Genomic DNA, 16,656 nt, shown 5'->3' with positions numbered 1-16,656 from the left:
ACGGGGATGCTGGGACTGTTGTAAGGCTGAAAAAACCGTCCTAAGTAATTTAACAAAGTCCCTTAACAAACGCCTCACTTAGCGAAAGGAATTTTGGGTCCCATTTTGGTTGTGACTCAAGGACAATCTGTAAACCCTGAATCTATCATCCCTTCACTCCGGCTCAGGAAAATCTGTATGTGGTGTTGTGTTCAGCTTGATGCTTGTAGAAATTTAATAAACTCCAGCATCAAATATTCATCACTTTTACACAGGGTTAAGTCATTTTCATTTGCCAAAACCAGCCCGGCCTCTTCATTTTTCATGAGGCAACTGTAAAACAGGCGCCTTGCCCACCGCCAGACCAGGCGCTGTTTGCACAACGTGTGCATCCAACTCCCCAAAGAAATTGCCGGTAAATAATGCAAAGGCTTTGTTTGCTCTTTTCTGCATCCCCTAAATTGGCACTCTGCAAAAGGAGGGGACACTTGCCAAGGCACGAAGGAGAGCCTTAAAAATTAGCATCTCCCTTCACAGCAGGGTCCAAAAATTTGGGTTTTATCACACCAAGACTCCTCCTGGAGACCTCACCTCCCGCATCTCTTTTTAATTGTCCAATGGCCAAAGAGGGAATGTCGCTTCTAATGACTCCCAAGAGAGGGTGGCCGAAATGCTATTTTGGTCTGAAAGAGGGCGAGAGGGCTCCCCCACAATGAGCGCTAGGACATCTTCCCCAAATTAGAAGAGGGGAGCTTGGAATTAGGGAAATCAAGGAGCTTTGGTTATTTTGAGAGAGGGAGAACAGGGAGGAAGAGGGGAAGGGAAGGAAGGCTTCCGTGTGCCTGTTCTGACATTCTTCGCTCCTCATTGTGGTTTTCTTTAGCCAAGATGCTGGGTTGTCTAGATGGGCAGAGACCAAGGAGGGATGAAGGCTAGGTTAAACTGGGAAAAAGGATGGAGGGGGGGAAGAGGCCAGCCCTTTCATTTCTGGGCGATGGTTGCCACCTGCTGGTCCAAAGATATCTGACCATCTTTGAGCTTCCCATCATGGTTCTTGGCAAGCCGTAATTTCAAAACACTCAGATTCGAAGTTTTCTGCTTTTGGCGACTTCTCTTCCAGGTCCGGAAGAGCCTGGGACTGCCATATATAAGCGTGCCCAAAAGAAAGATGGCAACAGTGGTCAAGGTGGCTACCAGGTTGCGGCCTTTAATGGACAGAAGGAGGTAAGAAAAAGACAAGCAACAATATTCGTCATCATTTATTTTATTAATTTTAAAAAATCTTTTATTTTCAGTCTTTTAAAAAACATAGAATGGAGTAGAAACAATCATTTAAATAACAAAAGTGGCTCCCTGGCCAGGCAAAATTTCTAGACAGATAATTCCCTGCAATTTTGTTCACGGTGACGGTCATAAAACAGGTGATCTCATGATTCCACCTGACTTTACCACCTCTTTTACAGCAGTCCTTAAGCAAAGGGCTGGCACAGCCTTTAAGCAGATCCCTTGTTGGCTATGGGCTGTGTTTTTTCATCGTCCTGTGTTTGGAAAGTTTGGCGCCGGTTTTTTGCTTCGTTTTCGATATTTGAATCCGGGGGCTTGAGGTACGGCTGCAAAGAAGCCTGTTCTTCCAGCCGCTCTTTCGTTTACGGTAGATTTTTGTTCGGTCGCAGCCGAGGTTGTGGACCGTTTTCTTGTGGCATACAATGTGCACCAGTTTCAAATTATCCGTGGTGAACAAGAGCCGGTAAAAATATTCCCAGTCAATTTCCTTCCCGTCGCAGCCTTTCACGGCCTCGGCTAAGGTGGGAAGGATCGCCCGTTTCTTCTCAATTCTGAAACAGAAAAGAAGGTTAAATAATTTCACTCCCTTGATGTTAATCCAGGGGTATTTATAACATCCTGAGGACTAGCACCGAATCAGTGCTGTGTGAGGCCAGGAAAATTCAGAATAATTCACTCGGCCTCCTGTTCTCTATCCCTCAACTAACTGCCTCTCTAAGGTAGACTGCACTGGCACATGGAGTCCCTTCCCAGCCAAAGCAAAGCTATTCAACTTCCCTTCTGGAGTTGGTCTAGCCTTTTTTAAAAAAACAAAACAACCCAAAACTTTGCTACATGCTTATTTTCGTGTGTTAAATCAACGGCTCTCAACCATTGAGGTCCACGGGCCTCTGAGGGGCTGCGATGTCATCACAGGGGGTCCACGAAGGCTTTAAGAAACGTTATGATTTAAATCTTGAGTCTTGGGGGTCCGTGTCCACACAAAAAAGGGGGGGGCAGTTGTGTTCCAGGACTCACATGTGGTCGAGGTTCCAGGTGCTGAAGAGGATTCGGCTTTCTTTGTTCCCGTAAGGGTTGATGGAGTGCCTCCAGGAGCAGTCTTCGGTGTCAAAGGGGCCCTGCAGCCAAGGGGCACACAAAGATGAATATAGGCAGTCCTCACAACCGTTTGAATGAACTGCTGTGAGCCGAAAACTGCCTGTAGGTGTTATTTTGGCACCGACGCTCTATGTGGGAGAGCTTGCCCCCCCTGTAAAGCCAATCACGTGCCGGTGGGCACCAGCCTGACTCCCTCTCCCCATATTTTATGCGATGCGATTCAAGGTTCAACTTCAGTCAATGCCGCTCGAAAAGGAAAGCAGAAACTCAAAATGCCTTTGCTTTGTCCATCGGCTTCGATTTTCTTGCAACCTACTTGGCAAGAGAACCAGCCTTCCGGCGTGCAGAGACGGAACTTGGCCACTTCCTTCCGGTCAAAATAAAAGCCATTATATTTTTCCAACTTCAGTTTTCCCAGCATGGCTTCAGCGATGCCGCTGAATTTCATCTGGAGGGCGGGAGGGACAGCAGAAATGTAAGCCACAACCTTTGGCGGGAGAAACACAAGCAAAAATAATCAACTTTTTTTACCGTTAAGTGCTAGTCGGTTCACTCATCAAATAAAGGGTTAATTAATCATTTGCTGCAATGCCTAATCGTCATAAGCAATGGTTTGATAGTATGGTAGGTATTGTGGAGGCAGACTTTGCCTCCAAGAATCTAAGATCAAAAGAAAGACTGGATAGGGAGTTTTGCAAGCCACGTTACCTCTTTCATGTATCCACGGATTCTGCTCTCACAACTATGGCGCATGTAACTGGACTTGGTCTTAAACCGAGATTCAACCCCTAGGAATGGTGGGAAACGAATTCCATCAGTCCTGTGCTTTCCCCAGAAAGGCTCTTGGAGCCTCAGTAGGAAACATTGCAAAGCTGAGTTTCTAGTCCTTAAGGCTGTGTTTCCCAAAACTCTTTTGACATCCTGAGCATTTTTTCACCCGTAGACCAGGCAGAGAAAACGTCAGCTCAGAACTGACCTTCAAACCACGTCTCGTCTTCCTTCCTACTTTCTGCAGAAATATTCTCGTTGAGGTTCTGAATCAGGTCAGCCAGCAACCTGCACCTCTTAGGAGCCTCCTCGCCCGACAGGAGACCCTGAGCTGCGCGGACGACGCCGGAGGAGCAGCTGGAAAAAGTGCTCAGAAAGCGCTCGATCTCGCCGACATCTGCAGGGAGGAAAGGAGCGGGAAAAAGCAACAATTATTCCTTCAGGCAGACGGTAATGACAATCTGTGTGTGTATACATACGTACATGTATATATTATACACAGAGACGTGTATACATTATACATGCACACGCACGTGCATATGTATATATGAATGAATCCTTCAGGTTTGCCCATTTCCTTGTATGTGAAGTTGCTAGTCCTCAGGGTGGCATTCGCAGAGACGGCCAAGGTACTAGTCCTCATCGAGGCAAATTGTTTGTTTTTTCCCCCTAAATTTCTAGCAGCGCTAGAAAAGAACCCTACTTGGGACTGGGGTGGAAGAGGGGGCAGGGACCCGGTTGTGGGGTGCGTCCCCCACTTATATCCGCTCCATTCCTCCCCGGGGCGCAGCAAGATCAGCTCGGCGTCCTCGGGCAGGGCGCGGAAAGTCCCCTCGCTGACTTCGACGCCGTCCTCGTAGCGGCCGAGCCGGCAGCCCGCGACCGAGGGCGGCTGTGGGGAAGCGGGGAAGCCCGTCAAGGGACGCAGCGGGGATCGGGCAGAGGCCCGGCGGCGGCCAACGTCCCCCCCTCCTCCCCCTACCTCCTACCTCCAGCAGGCAGGCCTTGCGCAGCAGCTCCGGCAGGCTCCTGGCCGCCAGCCCGTATTTGCGCCCAGCCGGCCCCGTCCGCACTCGGAAAGCCTTGGCCGCCATGGCGCCGGAAACAGCGCCCGGCGCTTCCTGCGCTCCGATTGGCCGCTCCGTCGCCGGAAGTGCGTCAGAAGCACCCGGCGCTCGCTCGCCTTTCTCCTCCCGCCTGCGCAGTCGCGTCGCGGCGGTTGCTAGGGGAACGGAGGCCCTGGCGATGGAGCCGGAGTAAAGTAGGCGGCCGGGGGGGGGGGCTGGTCTTGGGCTCCCCTCCATCCGTGGGGGGGTCGGGGGGGCTCCCTTGGGGCGGGGCCTCTCCCGGGTGCGGTGGCCGGTGGGACTGCCCGCCACCAGGTCCCCATCTGAGAAAGCGCCCAGGCGGCTGTCTCGTCGCTATTATGGCCGCTCTTACCTGGGACGGGGGGGGGCATCGCCGGGCCCGAGCGGAGCCAGTCAAGGCGAGCTGTGTCTCCCCCCCCCCCCAGGCCTTTTCATGGTGGTGAAGGACGCGCGAGCAGAAGAGGCGCCCCCGCCTGCCGCGACCCACGCATCGGCTCCAGGTGGGCGACGAGGAAGCCGGGCTGGGGGGGCTAATGCATGCAAAACTCATCTGCATGCAAAAGATGCCATCCCGATACATGCAAAACACACGTGAATCCAAACATGCCATTCCAATACGTGCAAAGTATGCGCATGCAAACGTGCCATTCCAAAACATGCAAAGCGTTTGTGCATGCCAACAGTGCGAGCAAAACTTGTTGAATTTCTGTAGCTACCCAGAGTCATTTATTGAGACGGAGGGCTACAGAACTCCAACCAATATTTTACCCCCGTTTTACGTCCCTGCAGTCCCTGTTCAGGGTAGAACATGAAGTTAAAATGCTGTATTCTTTGCTGATGAGAGATCTGTTCTTTTGCAAAAACCTGGCTGTTCTTTCTTCCCAGTTAGCACAAGAAAGCAGGATGCCACACAAGATTGGGTTCATTGTTATAAGTTCATCCGGACATGAGGATGGCTTCAGTGCCAAGGAACTGATGGTTCACGCGCCAACGGTCAACGGATGGAGGTCATCAAGGTCAGGCCCCAAGACATCTTCCTTCCTTCCTTCCTTCCTTCCTTCCTTCCTTCCTTCCTTCCTTCCTCCCTCGCTCCCTCCCTTCCTTCCTTCTTTCCTTCCCCTGGTCACTGAGTGTAATATAATATTCCCTGTATTTCAATCCTGGCATGGGAAATCAAAGACCTCCTTTTTTCTTTATTTTCAGGCTCTGCCAGTATCCCCAAGAAATAGTCCTCCAAATGGTGGAACGGTGCCGAATTCGAAAGCTGCAACTCCTGGCTCACCAGTATATGATCTCCAGCAAAATCGAGTTCTACATCAGCGAAAACCTGCCCGATTATTTTGCGCCCTATAAATCGGAACGATTCCAGAGGCTGGGGTGAGCTTTTACCTCTCTTGAGATGTGTCGGTATTCCTGCCTGAGTCCCTCAGGGGTCACCCAGCAGAAGCTGCCCAGCTCCGTCACTGATTCCAGATCAAACTAACTATGAAAGCAAGGTGCAATTCCAAATAAGCAGCTGCAGATCCTAAGAGACATGTTTGGCAGGCTGACCCTCTGCTTGGTCTCCTTTCCTCTGGAATTTGAGAGAGAATTTGCGGATAGCTTAGGGTTTCAAGCTGATAATTTTAAGTTTAGGGTGTCTGTGAAAAAGACAGAGGTTCGTCAAACACGCCCACACAAACTTTCTGTATTGGCAGCTGACTAATTCGTTCCAGGCATCTTTTTCTTACTAGAGAAAAACATGGGGCCCTTGAAGGCAGGTGATAATCCAGCAGAGGCAAAGGATTCACAATACTTGTAAAAGATCATCTGCATTAAAACTCCCCTCCTCTCCCCTCTACAGTTATGTCTCCCTTTCCGATAACGAAAAGACCAGCTATCGGGCCCGGGAGTTGAAATCCGTCTATGTGGATGCAGTCGGACAATATTTAAAGTTGACTTTCCACAAAAACTACGCCAATCGGTACAATCTGTACAGCCAGGTAAAACAAATTCAACCCCCAGATGGTGAATGGGAGCAGCTTAGAATAACTTCCCTAGCCGTGCTCGATGACACGAAAAAAGCCATCCCTTACCTTCTTGATCCCGAGGAAAAAATTTTCTCAAAAAAAAAGGCTGTAAATTTAACCTGTGACCCTTTTGGTCAACTGGGGTGTGTGTTTTTTTTCAGAAGACCCTCCCAACTGGGTCTCTCTTGTTTTTCCAGGTTGCCCTTGTGGCAATAAATATCATTGGGGAAGCTGCAGATTTTAGCCCTGAGAACAGCCAGGTGAGTCTGGGAAATTTGGAGGGAGGGAAAGCAAAATGCAGAGAGGGTCTTTCCTCTTCACTCCCCATGAAGAAGACCTCCGAGGTCCCTTCCAGCTCTATTTTTGTTGTTGCTCTTGTATATTTAAGTGTTGCTGTCATTCACCCACGTTGTGCCCATTCCAGCCAAAAATTCTGTTCGTCGTCGTTTTGTTTCCAAGTCTTCCAGGGAGAAGCTGATCGACCATTATTTAGGGAGCAATTCAGACGACTCGGCCTTGGACGGGAGCTACCCTGGGTGAGGACGACCTAACTGGGAAGCCTCTCTGTGGCCATTTTGCTTCCCTCCCTCCCGATGGCCATCCAGCCGCCACCTGCTCACGGCACTGTCCCAAACTGCCTTTCTCCCCTTCATTCCAGGAAGGCCGACGCCATTTCTCCGCTGGACGATCTGGCCTTTGACATGTACCAGGATCCGGAAGTGGCCCAGATCATTCGCAAGCTGGACGAGAAGAAGCACGAAGCGGTGCGCCAGGAACACTACGATCACGCTAAGAAGCTCAAGCAAGCCATCGCAGATCTGCAGAAGGTAGCAGTGGCTGAGGGAGGGTGGGGAGGGGTCCCACAAGGAAAGGTGGAAAGGGACTCGGCTGCCTTGAGGTCCTTCCGTTCTCTTGGACATGCAAAATTTGTGAAGGATTGTTCCCTTGTGGGCGTGAACCAACCCTGTTGAATATCAAAAGTTCTGTTTGTTGGACTGGGGTAACTGGGTTCCTTAAGCCAAGATTAGTCTAGTTTTACCTGTCTTTGGATGAATGGCTGTGGCAGCGATACCCAATCCGCTCATTTAATTATTAATTTTCTCCATTGGACATCCAGGCACTCATTTGCTCTGTGCTTTAGAGGTTTTCTCCGCTGTGACCAATTGCCCCACTCCGGGCTTGTGTTTCAGGTCGGGGAGCGTCTGGGGCGCTATGAGGTGGAGAAGCGGTGTGCCGTCAAGAGGGAGGACTACGACTTGGCCAAGCAGAAGAAGCAGCAGATGGAAGACTATCGTGTCAAGGTCTACCAGCAGTTGGAGCTTCATAACCTCTTGGACCCAGATCTCGCTGTAAGTGGAATATCCCCAGGAAGCGCCTCTGGAAGCTGGCCATTGGGAACCCCCACTTAAAAAAACCCTAACCCCCACTAAAAACTGTTCTCTCCCTGGGATTTGTAGGATATTGTAGGCCCATAGTCATTTTAGATCAGAGTTTCTCAACTTTGGCAACGTGAAGATGTGTGGACTTCAACTCCCCAACTCTAATGCATTCCTTTTGATCTGTATCTCCATTGTGGCTTGCTTGCTCTCTTCTAATCCCCTTCTCTGCAATCTTTCCGCTCTGGAGACTGGGAGGGGGGAAAAACCCGAGTGTGGCTGGCTGGGGAATTGTGGGAGAGAAATAAACCATCAGAGACTTTGCGTCCAGCTTGTCTCTTCTTGAGCTGTCTGAAAAAAAGGGACGAGCGAACAAATGAACGACTTTCTCACGTACACTCAGATCCGGCGGCTGCCTGACCTGCCACTCGAGCCTGTGGCTCAACCCACCACGACCCTCCAGCAGAAGAAGCCCCTGCCGTCCCCCTGGAGGGAGAAAGCCGAGCCAGAGAGCCCCGCCTCCTTGCCCCCCGAGAAGCCCCCCGAAGTGCCCTCGCCTGAGCCGGCCCCCTCTCAGGCCTTCTCTCCCCCGCTGCCACGGGCGGCTCCCAACGCTGCAGAGGCCTTCCCGAAGATGAGCGTAAGTCCTGCTTCTCCCGCCCCCTTCCCTTAGCCACGCCCCTTCGGACCACAGAGGTTGGGGGGTGGGGAGGAGGAGGAGGCGGGGCTTTCCTTGTGGGGGGGGGGAAATATTCCTGAATGTTTCCCTCCTTCCCCTTCTTTCTTCTCTCTCTTCCCTACCTTCCTTCTTCTCTCACCTTTCTTCCTTTCCTCTCTTCTCTTCTCTCTCTTTCTCTCCTTTCCCTCTTTTTCTCCTTCCTTCCTTCCTCTTACCCTTCCTTCCCTCTTTATGCTTCCTCCTTTCTTCTTTCAGTCTTTTTAATCCCTCTTTCCTTCCCTCCTCTTTCCTTTTCTCCTTTTTCTCCTTCCTTCTTTATCTCCTTTCTTCTTCCTCTCCTCAAATGCCAAATTCTCCGGGGGGGGGGGACCTTTTCCCACATGTTTCTCCTGACCTTCACATCTCCAGCCCTAGACACAACCACCACCACCCGCCCCTTCTTGCTGTGTGCAAACACGGCCCCTTCCCACGTTGGTCGCCGGGCTTGCCCGACTCCTTGAGGGTGCCGTGGGAGGGGGGGTTGGGAGCCGCAGCCCGGAGGGTCCCAAACCGAGGAGGGGCGCTCTGCGGCCGCCAGCTTTGACTGCTGGGCTCTCCTCTCCCAGGCCGAGTTCTTACCTTACGATGAGCGGCCCCTGCCGGCCACCCGCCGGCAGCAGGAGGAAGGCTTTCCCATGCCGGAGCCGGAGATGACCGAAGAGGAAGCCGGAGAGACGGCCAGGAGCGGGGCGGTGGGAGATCCGGAGCCTCTGAGCGAGAAGGCCCTGCGGGAGGCCAGCGCCTCCATCGACGTCTTCGGGGAAACGCTGGTAAGGAGGGAGGCGGCGGTTCTGCTGCCGAGGGCCCGGGAGGGCTGTCCGGAGCTCTTGGACCCAGGGCATCCGCAGGGGCCGGACAGGGAGCCACGCCTACCAGCGGGGAGATCCCCGATACAGGTAGTCCTCGACTTACGACCACAGTGGAGTCCCACGTTTCTCTTGCTGTGCAAGACGTTTGCTAGTTTTGCTCCGTCTTACGACCTTTCTCGCCACTGTCATTAAGGGAATCCCTGCAGATGTTTAAGTGACTAGCACGGCTGTGAAGGGAATGTGGCTTCCCCCTTGACTTTTGTCGGTCGGAAATGTCGAAAAAGGGGATCGCGTGACCCCCTCCCTCCTTTATGCGACTGTCATAAATATGAACTGGTTGCCAAGGGTCTGAATTTTGATCGCCTGACACCACCACCACCCCCGGGGACGCTGCAGGTTTTGTAAGTGTGAAATGCGGCCCTAACTCGCTTTTCCCGGGCCATTGTAACTCTGAGCCGTCACTAAACAAATGGTCGTAAGTGGAGGACTCCCTGTAGAAGCGAGGGGAGGAGCCGTCCTCGGCCAGTGGAAGGGCAGCTGTCGACTTTGGCGGAGGTGTCGGTCTCCCGCCAGGCCGCTCTCCTTCCTTCCCGCCTTGCTTTGCCCAGGTGGCCGGCGCCTATTCCAAAACCTGGTCGTATCGCGAGGACTCCTTGCTGGCCATCTACAAGAAAATGAGCGAGGCTCCCACCAGCACCCCCAAGGAGGAGCTCAAGAACATGCTCCGGGGAGCCGTCTTCCTCGTCGTGCGGGCCATCAAAGATATCGTCTCTTCGGTGAGGGAAGGGCGAAAACTGGGAGGCCGAGAGGGTTAGGGTCACCTGGCTAGGGGCTGTTTGTCCCACCCCCTGGTCTCCTGCCTCCCGCTTCCAGCTGACGCTCAGAAGAAAAGCAGTCAGTTGAGGTTCCTTAAAAACCGAAAACGGCTCACCTGGATGGTTCTGTGTTACTGCTCTCTTCTCCTCGTCTCTCCAAATGCGGCAGGTTTTCCACGCCTCCTTGAAGCTCCTGAAAATGAGCATCACGCAGTACATCCCCAAGCACAAACTGGGCAGGCAGGAGACCATTTTCTGCCTGGAACGGACCTTCCCCAACCTCCTCTCCCGCACGGGGGACTCCTCGGCCCGCCTTCGGATGGCTGCTGCCAACTTCATCCAGGTAAGTCCACCTGCCGGGAAACTCTGCTGGAGGGCGACTCTGCAGCCGATGAGCTGGCGTTCCATCCGTAATGTGGCCAGAGACTGGTCTTTTACTGAAATTTCCATGTGGTTTAAGAATTCACATTTTTTTTTACTGTCCTTGTCTAGTTTTTTTCTCTGTTAACATTTTTTTCCTTTGGGATTTTGTATTTGGATCTCCTGAATAAAATGAAAAAGTGAAATTAATTCCAATGCGATTTCATACATTTAATTCATATATTTATGGTTTCATTTTAATGTTGTAAGCCTCTTAGAGTCGGCTTGTATGTAATAAACGAAGAAATGAGACCTTTGAGGGTTACCTGCACATCCTAAATAAACCTCCTTATGAGATCAAATCTCTCGTAGTTCAGGAAAACCTGGCTGCCTCCCACCAATCAGTCACCTACCCTGGCTCTTTGCAGGAGATGGCCCTTTGCCATGAGGTGAAGCCTCTGCAGATCATCCCTACCCACCTGGTGCAGCCCCTGAGGCCCAACTGCCCCACACACCTCGCCATGAGCCAGGTGGAGCTGGTGGAACGTTTGTTGAAACACCTGGGCACCGAGAACTCCGGCTTCACGGTCGATAACGTCATGCGAGTAAGAACTCTGGGGTCCTGTAACCTCCTACAGTCTCTTCTCAGATTTGAGCCAGATACAGGATTTTTCCCTGTAAAATGTAACACAGGCTTTCTGTCTTCGTTCTTTGCATCCCACCTCAACCAAGTCTCTCTCTTTTGGGAGACTTACGACCGGTGTTCCTCCACCTTGGCAGCTTGAAGATGTGTGGGCTTCGACTCCCAGAATTCCCCAGCCACCCAGCCAGCATGCTCATTTTTTTCCCCTCCCATCCACCGGAGTGGGAAGATCGCAGAGAGAGGGACTACAAGAGAGTAACCGAGCCACAACGAGGATACACATCAAAAGAAATGCGCTAAAATTGGGAGTTTAAGTCCACATATCTTCAAGTTGCCAGGGTTGAGGAACTTTGGTTGCCACGTCACTACGGCATATCTTGAGGTCCCGGGTGCGTGTCTTCCTCCCTCCTCCCCCCCCCCCGGCCACCTTTTTCTTGTCGCTCCAGATCCTTAATATGATTGTGCTAGCTGCTCGCCTTTGAGCCTGATTGGGAAGCTTTCCGGTCTCAGTTTGCCACAGGAGCTCTGGAGCACCGTGTCTTCGAGGTGCGGGAAACGGCCATCCGGATCATCTTGGACATGTATCGGCAGCACCGAGACAACATCCTGGATTATCTGCCCACCGATGATGCCAACACCCGGAAGAATGTGCTGTACAAGACCCTGTTTGACGGCTTCGCTAAAATTGACGGCCGGCTCAGCGAAGCCGAGCTCAAAGTAAGGGGGGAGCCTCCGTAAGGATTCTGACCTTCATCCCAAGGAGGTTTTGTGCCCGTGTGGCTGTTTTGTGGGTCTGCGTGGTCCATTCTGAAAAGCCCCGGGTTGGTGGCTTTCTTGCAGGCGTTTCATGACCCAGCTAGGGCTAGAAGGAAGGGGGGCTTGCCGGGAGGAGGGCAGGATCCTCCTTCTATAGGAGCCTCCCGTGCCGTGCCTGACGCTGGCTCAGGGGCTCCCCGGTTGTCTGAACAGGCCCAGAAGAAGTCAGCGACTGAGGAAGCAGAGAAGGAGAAGAAAGAAGAGCTCAATGCCTTGCAAGGTCAAGTGGCAGCCCTGAAGGAGATGCAGACGGACGCCCAAGCCGACAAGGTATCCAGGGATATCCAAGACAAAGCCCATCATCCCCAGCCAGCATGGGTCTCCCCAGATGTTGCACTCCAGCACATCTGTGGGCTGTCAGCCTGAGGAGGGCAGTTCCTCAGGGGAGTCCTAAATTGCCAACTGCCTCGCAGGTTTCAGGGGTACCCGACGAAACCCCCTTTTCTGCCCTTTTAATTAAGTTGGCTGTCTGCAAAGATCCGGCCTTTCTGTTCCTTTTGACTTTCTTAATTTCTCTTTAGGAAAAAGATTTGCAGAAATCAAAGACTCAAGGTATGGCTTCTTCTTTTTTTTTAAAGGCTTTTGTCCGAAGGACGTTTGTCCTGACTAAATCTGACTCGACTCCAACGTAATTCTAATAAAAATAGGGGGACCCTCCCCCCCCTCTCTCTCCTTCCTCCTCAAAGCAGAAACGCCCAAAAAGGCTGCCCAGCCCGTCCCGGCGGATCCTCTGGATGACCACTCGTCCGTTGCCAACTACCTGGACAAGTAAGTGGCTGGTGGGGCCGGCCCAGCCCTGGGGACGGGATGGCCGGCAGGCAGGCAGGAAGGCCGCCCGTCTCCCTGCCTTTGAGGAGGGCGATTGCTTGGGGGAACGGAAGGATCTTCCCTCCCTCCGGATCCTGACTCCAAAAGGGCCTCAGGGGCTCCTGGGCCTTGATGGGTTGCTCTCCCTTCTCGTCAGCCTCTGCATCTTTTGTGGGGAGAGAGACGAATCCTTCACCGAGGAAGGGCTGGACCTCCATTACTGGAAGAACTGCCCCATGCTGACCAGGTGTGACTTCTGCAAGCAGGTGAGGCCCCCCCCCTGCCCCCCTCCTGGTGCTGCGAGGGGCCCATCGCTGGAGGTGTCCAGGGGAGATTCGGCTGCCCTTTCTCTAGTCCAGCCCCCACTCCTCCAGCAGCAGACCATCCCAGACAAATGGCTGCTCGGCCTCTTCCGAAGAACCTCCAGGGCCGCCGGAGGGGAAGCCCTTCCGCTCATTCGTTCTTCTGCCGTATTCATTTTGCAAAACAAAAATACTACCAAACCTATTTGCAAAGCGCTCTAGGCCAGTTGCTCACAGAGAACTGGCTTCTTTGGGGGAGCCGAGGGGTCCTCTTGCCAGCAGAGAGAGAGAGAGAGATAGAGAGAGAGAGAGAGAGAGAGAGAGAGAGAGAGAGAGAGATTGATCTCGCCATCCTCTCAGGCCAAGGGGCTCTTCTCTTTCCCCCCCCCTCCGCGGGGCAGGTGGTGGAGATCGCCAGCCTGACCGAGCACCTGCTGACCGAGTGTGAGAAGAAGGAGAACTTTGCCAAGTGTTCCCGCTGCTGCGAGGCCCTGCCGAAGGAGGAGCTGGCCCGGCACGCCAAGGGGAGAGCCTGCAACCGTCAGTCCTTTTTCCCCCTTCCGTTCTCGTTTGCTCCCTACGGGACCCTTGGGGCCCCTGGGACCCTCCCCCAGCGGCTGACGTCTCCCCTCTCTCCTCTCCAGCAGCCAAGTCCGAGAAAGTGGCCAACCGCTGCCCGTTATGCCACGACAACTTTACCCCGGGCGAGGAGGTGAGAGCTGCAGGCGGGCGTGGAGGGAGGGGCGGCTCCTCAGGATAACGGTGGTGGGGGGAGGACCGGGGAAGGGTCCTGGCACACTGGATCCGGTCCCCCGCTGATCCTGATCCTCCTCCTCCTCTCTTCATCGCGGCTGCAGACCCTCTGAACCATTTCCTCCCCCCCTCTCTCCCCCCCCCCAGGCCTGGAAGGTGCATCTGATGGGCAGAGACGGCTGCCGTATGAACCCGAGGCGCACGCATTCCCTGAACAAGAGCTTGCCCACGCAGACCGTCACCGGTAAAAAAAAACCTCGGGTTTCTCCCCCTCACAAACCGGGGTGCCCTCATTTCTCCCCAGAAATCCCCCCACCCATCGCCGGCAGCAGACTTTGAATGGTGGGGACGGCAGCCCCCCCCTCCCCTCCCCATTTCCCCATCTCTTCAAACACAGCCTTTTCTTTTCTTTTTTCCCCAGGCCGGGCTGGCGGAACCGTCCTGAACCGGTCGGGGCCCCTGGGAGTGAAGCTGCGGTCGCCCACGGTGGGGAGCAAAATCCCCACCCCTCGAGGAGCGTTGAATAAAAACACTGGCAGAACGTATGCAAAGCGATGACGCGGATCTCTCCTTTCCCTTCCCGGCCCGCCTGGGGTCCGCCTGCTCTTTCTTCCGCCGCAGTAGGGCTTGCGGGGGGGGAGCAGTCTGAAAGGGGCTACCCTCTGCCAATCGCATGCCCCCCCCCCCCCGTCTTATCTAGAACTGCTGCACTCCAGTATCTATATAGGATCACGGGGTTGGGAGGGACCTTAGAGGACTTCTAGACCAACCCCTGCTGAAGCAGGAGACCTTAAACCAACCCAGTCAGATGGTTGTCTAGTCCATTTGTGAAGACACACACACACACCCGCCCCCAGGGCTGGAGCATCCACAGTGTCTGGGGGCTGGTCCTTCCGTAGGTCTCACAACCAAGAAATTTCTCCCGAGTTCTAGGTTGCGTCTCTCTTTGATAGTCTTCCATCTGATTCAAACGTAGACTCACAAGGGCCCTTGGAGGTCTTCTAGCTCAACCCTCTGTCCATGGCAGGAGACCTGATCGTATCCCAGACAAATGGCTGTCCAGTCTCTTTGTAGAAAACCCCAGTGACGGAGCAGCTACAACTTGGGTGCCCCAAGGTTGCGCCCGTAAGGTGGGCGGCGTATAAATTTAACAAATCAGTAAATATTCCCCGCGTGAGGAATTAAAACCAAGGGAGAAAGTAGATTAGAAGCTACTATCTCTGGCAGATGGTAGGGTTGTCAGAATTTGTAAGGTCTGTTGTCTAACGGTAGGAACCATTAAATGGCTTTTCAACACACTCCACACTCTTTCCCGGGAAGGCTGGCCAAAAAAAATCCTGCAAAGTAAAAATTAACCCTGTGAATGGCCAGTTCCTTTTGGCAATGCCAGCCAACTCCTGACCCTAAGGGTCCAGTTTTCCCCATTGCCCAGACTCGCAAAATCTGAAAAAATTTCCTTGCAGGCTTGATTGCTGTGGCTGTGCAGTGAAATCCTCAAAAAAAAGCATGGGTTTTTTGGCATTATTCTGTCCTTTTATGCCTCAGGGAGCGGAGTTGGGTGGGTTAATTGTGATGTCCCAAAAGTCACCAAAATGGAGTTAACTTTGTTCAGGGGCCCATCCAGAAAAATAATCAGCAGTTCCCTTTTTTAAAGGCAGGAAAGGTTTTATAAACAACTGAGCAAAGGAAGTAGAAATTATGCATAGAATCCTAATCAAGTAAGGAAAAATCCTTCCAAACCTCACTTGAAAAGATGGGCAGCATTGGGTGTTTTTTTTTTTACAAAACTTGCACTTTTTTTAACAAATTGATTTGTATCTCTTTTTGAAGTGTCTTAACCAAGGGCTTATGCACAGGTTTCTGAAATGCATCAATATATAGAAAAAATATCGTTTTCTGACAGGTATCTAAGTCTCCTTAAACTATCTCCCCATCCTACCTTAATTTGCTCAGCACAGGGTTATTAAAACAAACCAGGTTGCAGGAAATCAACATTCCTTTTGTTAAAGGGCAGTTGCACTCCCTGAAGATCAGGGTTTATATGATTTGATTTGGGGGGCTCCGCCGAGCCACTTTCTCTTGGGTTAGGGGTCCACATGTAGGAATTGTTCTATTACGTACGCCGTGAACCTGCTTGCTATTTACTGTCCTCTAAGAAAAAGCAGTTGGGGAAGAAAGATTACGGAAAAGTGGAAAATCAAAAACTACCTGCTCCATCATCGGCAGACCTTGTGTAGAAATCTCTGGCCCCTCTCAAAGTTTGAAAAGCACATTTTTTGGGTGGTGGGGGGAAGAGAATCCTTTTTTTTTTTTTTTGCCAAAGTGGAGTCCTACCTCAAAGGAATCGCTTAAGTCCGTGTGGGATGGGGGCTGTTTTTATTCCGATGGTTTTAAGAGCAAATAAGGAGGTCTGAGTCCAGAATTCTGCTGGCAACCTGCTACGTAGAATCACGTTACGCTCCTGTTTGTATTTAACTGATAATAAAGCTCTGGATTTCAGCTAATGGGTGTCCAGCCTTTTTTATATACATCTGTTTTCTGCTCGTCCGCTTCTTTTTTTATTACTATTTTTGCAGCATCACTGTCGGCTCAAAAGGAAGAGTACAAATTGGGGTCCTTGGTGGTTTGTCTTGCAGGCGTTTCAGGACCCAGCCAGGGAACAGATTCAGTGCTGGTGAAGATGAATCCACGGAAGCACTGGCAAGGCTCCCCAGTTGGGTCGTGAAACATCTGCAAGAGGACAGCCAAGTTCAGAGAGCGCCGAGGACCCTACGGGAGAAGACCCCCGGCAACAAGGCAGGCAGATTCAGTTATAGCAGTGAGGAGGGAGGCGCCATGGGAAGACCTGAAGGACCAGGTTTTTAATTTTTAAAGTTCTAGTTGGCGTGAGTGGAAAGGCGATAAGTATGGGAGTAAATATAATGTTCCAAAAATTCTTAAGAGATAACTCCAAAAGATTTGCACAAGTTGACAGCTATAACTGTGTAACCAATTTTTTCTGATGGACATTGCAGCAACGCAGAATTTTGCC

General features: G+C 52.2%; 2 protein-coding genes across 7 annotated transcripts; one reads left to right on the top strand and one right to left on the bottom strand.

Annotated features, from left to right (window-relative positions):
* Window positions 1-1,225: 1,225 nt before the first annotated feature.
* Window positions 1,226-4,272, bottom strand: DFFB (DNA fragmentation factor subunit beta). 2 transcript variants are annotated; one of them, XM_083375881.1, is made up of 7 exons: window positions 4,119-4,272; window positions 3,892-4,021; window positions 3,338-3,526; window positions 3,070-3,149; window positions 2,678-2,848; window positions 2,281-2,381; window positions 1,226-1,814 (listed from the first exon to the last, which is right to left on the bottom strand). In XM_083375881.1, the coding sequence occupies exons 1-7, from the start codon at window positions 4,221-4,223 to the stop codon at window positions 1,493-1,495; spliced, it is 1,098 nt and encodes a 365-aa protein (XP_083232007.1). In that variant the 5' UTR covers window positions 4,224-4,272; the 3' UTR covers window positions 1,226-1,492. The 2 variants fall into 2 exon arrangements, with proteins under 2 accessions (XP_083232007.1, XP_083232008.1); XM_083375882.1 differs by having other exon boundaries at window positions 2,678-2,809.
* Window positions 4,273-4,333: 61 nt separating this feature from the next.
* CEP104 (centrosomal protein 104) lies at window positions 4,334-14,220 on the top strand. 5 transcript variants are annotated; one of them, XM_083375877.1, is made up of 23 exons: window positions 4,338-4,390; window positions 4,643-4,717; window positions 5,103-5,233; window positions 5,421-5,594; window positions 6,061-6,199; window positions 6,424-6,486; window positions 6,686-6,762; window positions 6,885-7,053; window positions 7,417-7,575; window positions 8,006-8,242; window positions 8,887-9,090; window positions 9,738-9,905; window positions 10,114-10,287; window positions 10,733-10,909; window positions 11,458-11,664; window positions 11,917-12,033; window positions 12,285-12,315; window positions 12,450-12,531; window positions 12,728-12,836; window positions 13,274-13,412; window positions 13,517-13,584; window positions 13,773-13,869; window positions 14,047-14,220. In XM_083375877.1, exons 3-23 carry the CDS (start codon window positions 5,121-5,123, stop codon window positions 14,181-14,183), a joined length of 2,841 nt encoding a protein of 946 aa, XP_083232003.1. In that variant the 5' UTR covers window positions 4,338-4,390; window positions 4,643-4,717; window positions 5,103-5,120; the 3' UTR covers window positions 14,184-14,220. The 5 variants fall into 5 exon arrangements, 3 of the variants coding, with proteins under 3 accessions (XP_083232003.1, XP_083232001.1, XP_083232002.1); XM_083375875.1 differs by having other exon boundaries at window positions 4,353-4,390; window positions 5,107-5,233; XM_083375876.1 differs by having other exon boundaries at window positions 4,354-4,390; window positions 5,107-5,233; window positions 12,453-12,531.
* Window positions 14,221-16,656: the final 2,436 nt, after the last annotated feature.

The sequence above is a fragment of the Vipera ursinii genome, assembly GCF_947247035.1.
Source record: "Vipera ursinii genome assembly, chromosome: 17".
Lineage (NCBI taxonomy): Eukaryota > Metazoa > Chordata > Lepidosauria > Squamata > Viperidae > Vipera > Vipera ursinii.
Note: the sequence above shows the minus strand (reverse complement) of the source record. Positions and strands in the feature narration are given on the sequence as shown.

What these genes read in the sequence shown, in the direction of transcription:
- DFFB (XM_083375881.1), bottom strand. Translation starts at nt 4,223, where the DNA reads ATGGCGGCCAAGGCTTTCCGAGTGCGGACGGGGCCGGCTGGGCGCAAA. An exon ending in CGGGGAGGAATGGAGCGGAT is followed by an intron (nt 3,527 to 3,891) that starts ATAAGTGGGGGA and finishes TCCTCCCTGCAG; the next exon opens with ATGTCGGCGAGATCGAGCGC. An exon ending in ACCTGGAACCTCGACCACAT is followed by an intron (nt 1,815 to 2,280) that starts GTGAGTCCTGGA and finishes TTTCTGTTTCAG; the next exon opens with AATTGAGAAGAAACGGGCGA.
- CEP104 (XM_083375875.1), top strand. Translation starts at nt 4,651, where the DNA reads ATGGTGGTGAAGGACGCGCGAGCAGAAGAGGCGCCCCCGCCTGCCGCG. An exon ending in GAACGATTCCAGAGGCTGGG is followed by an intron (nt 5,595 to 6,060) that starts GTGAGCTTTTAC and finishes TCCCCTCTACAG; the next exon opens with TTATGTCTCCCTTTCCGATA. An exon ending in CAAGGGGAGAGCCTGCAACC is followed by an intron (nt 13,413 to 13,516) that starts GTCAGTCCTTTT and finishes TCTCCTCTCCAG; the next exon opens with CAGCCAAGTCCGAGAAAGTG.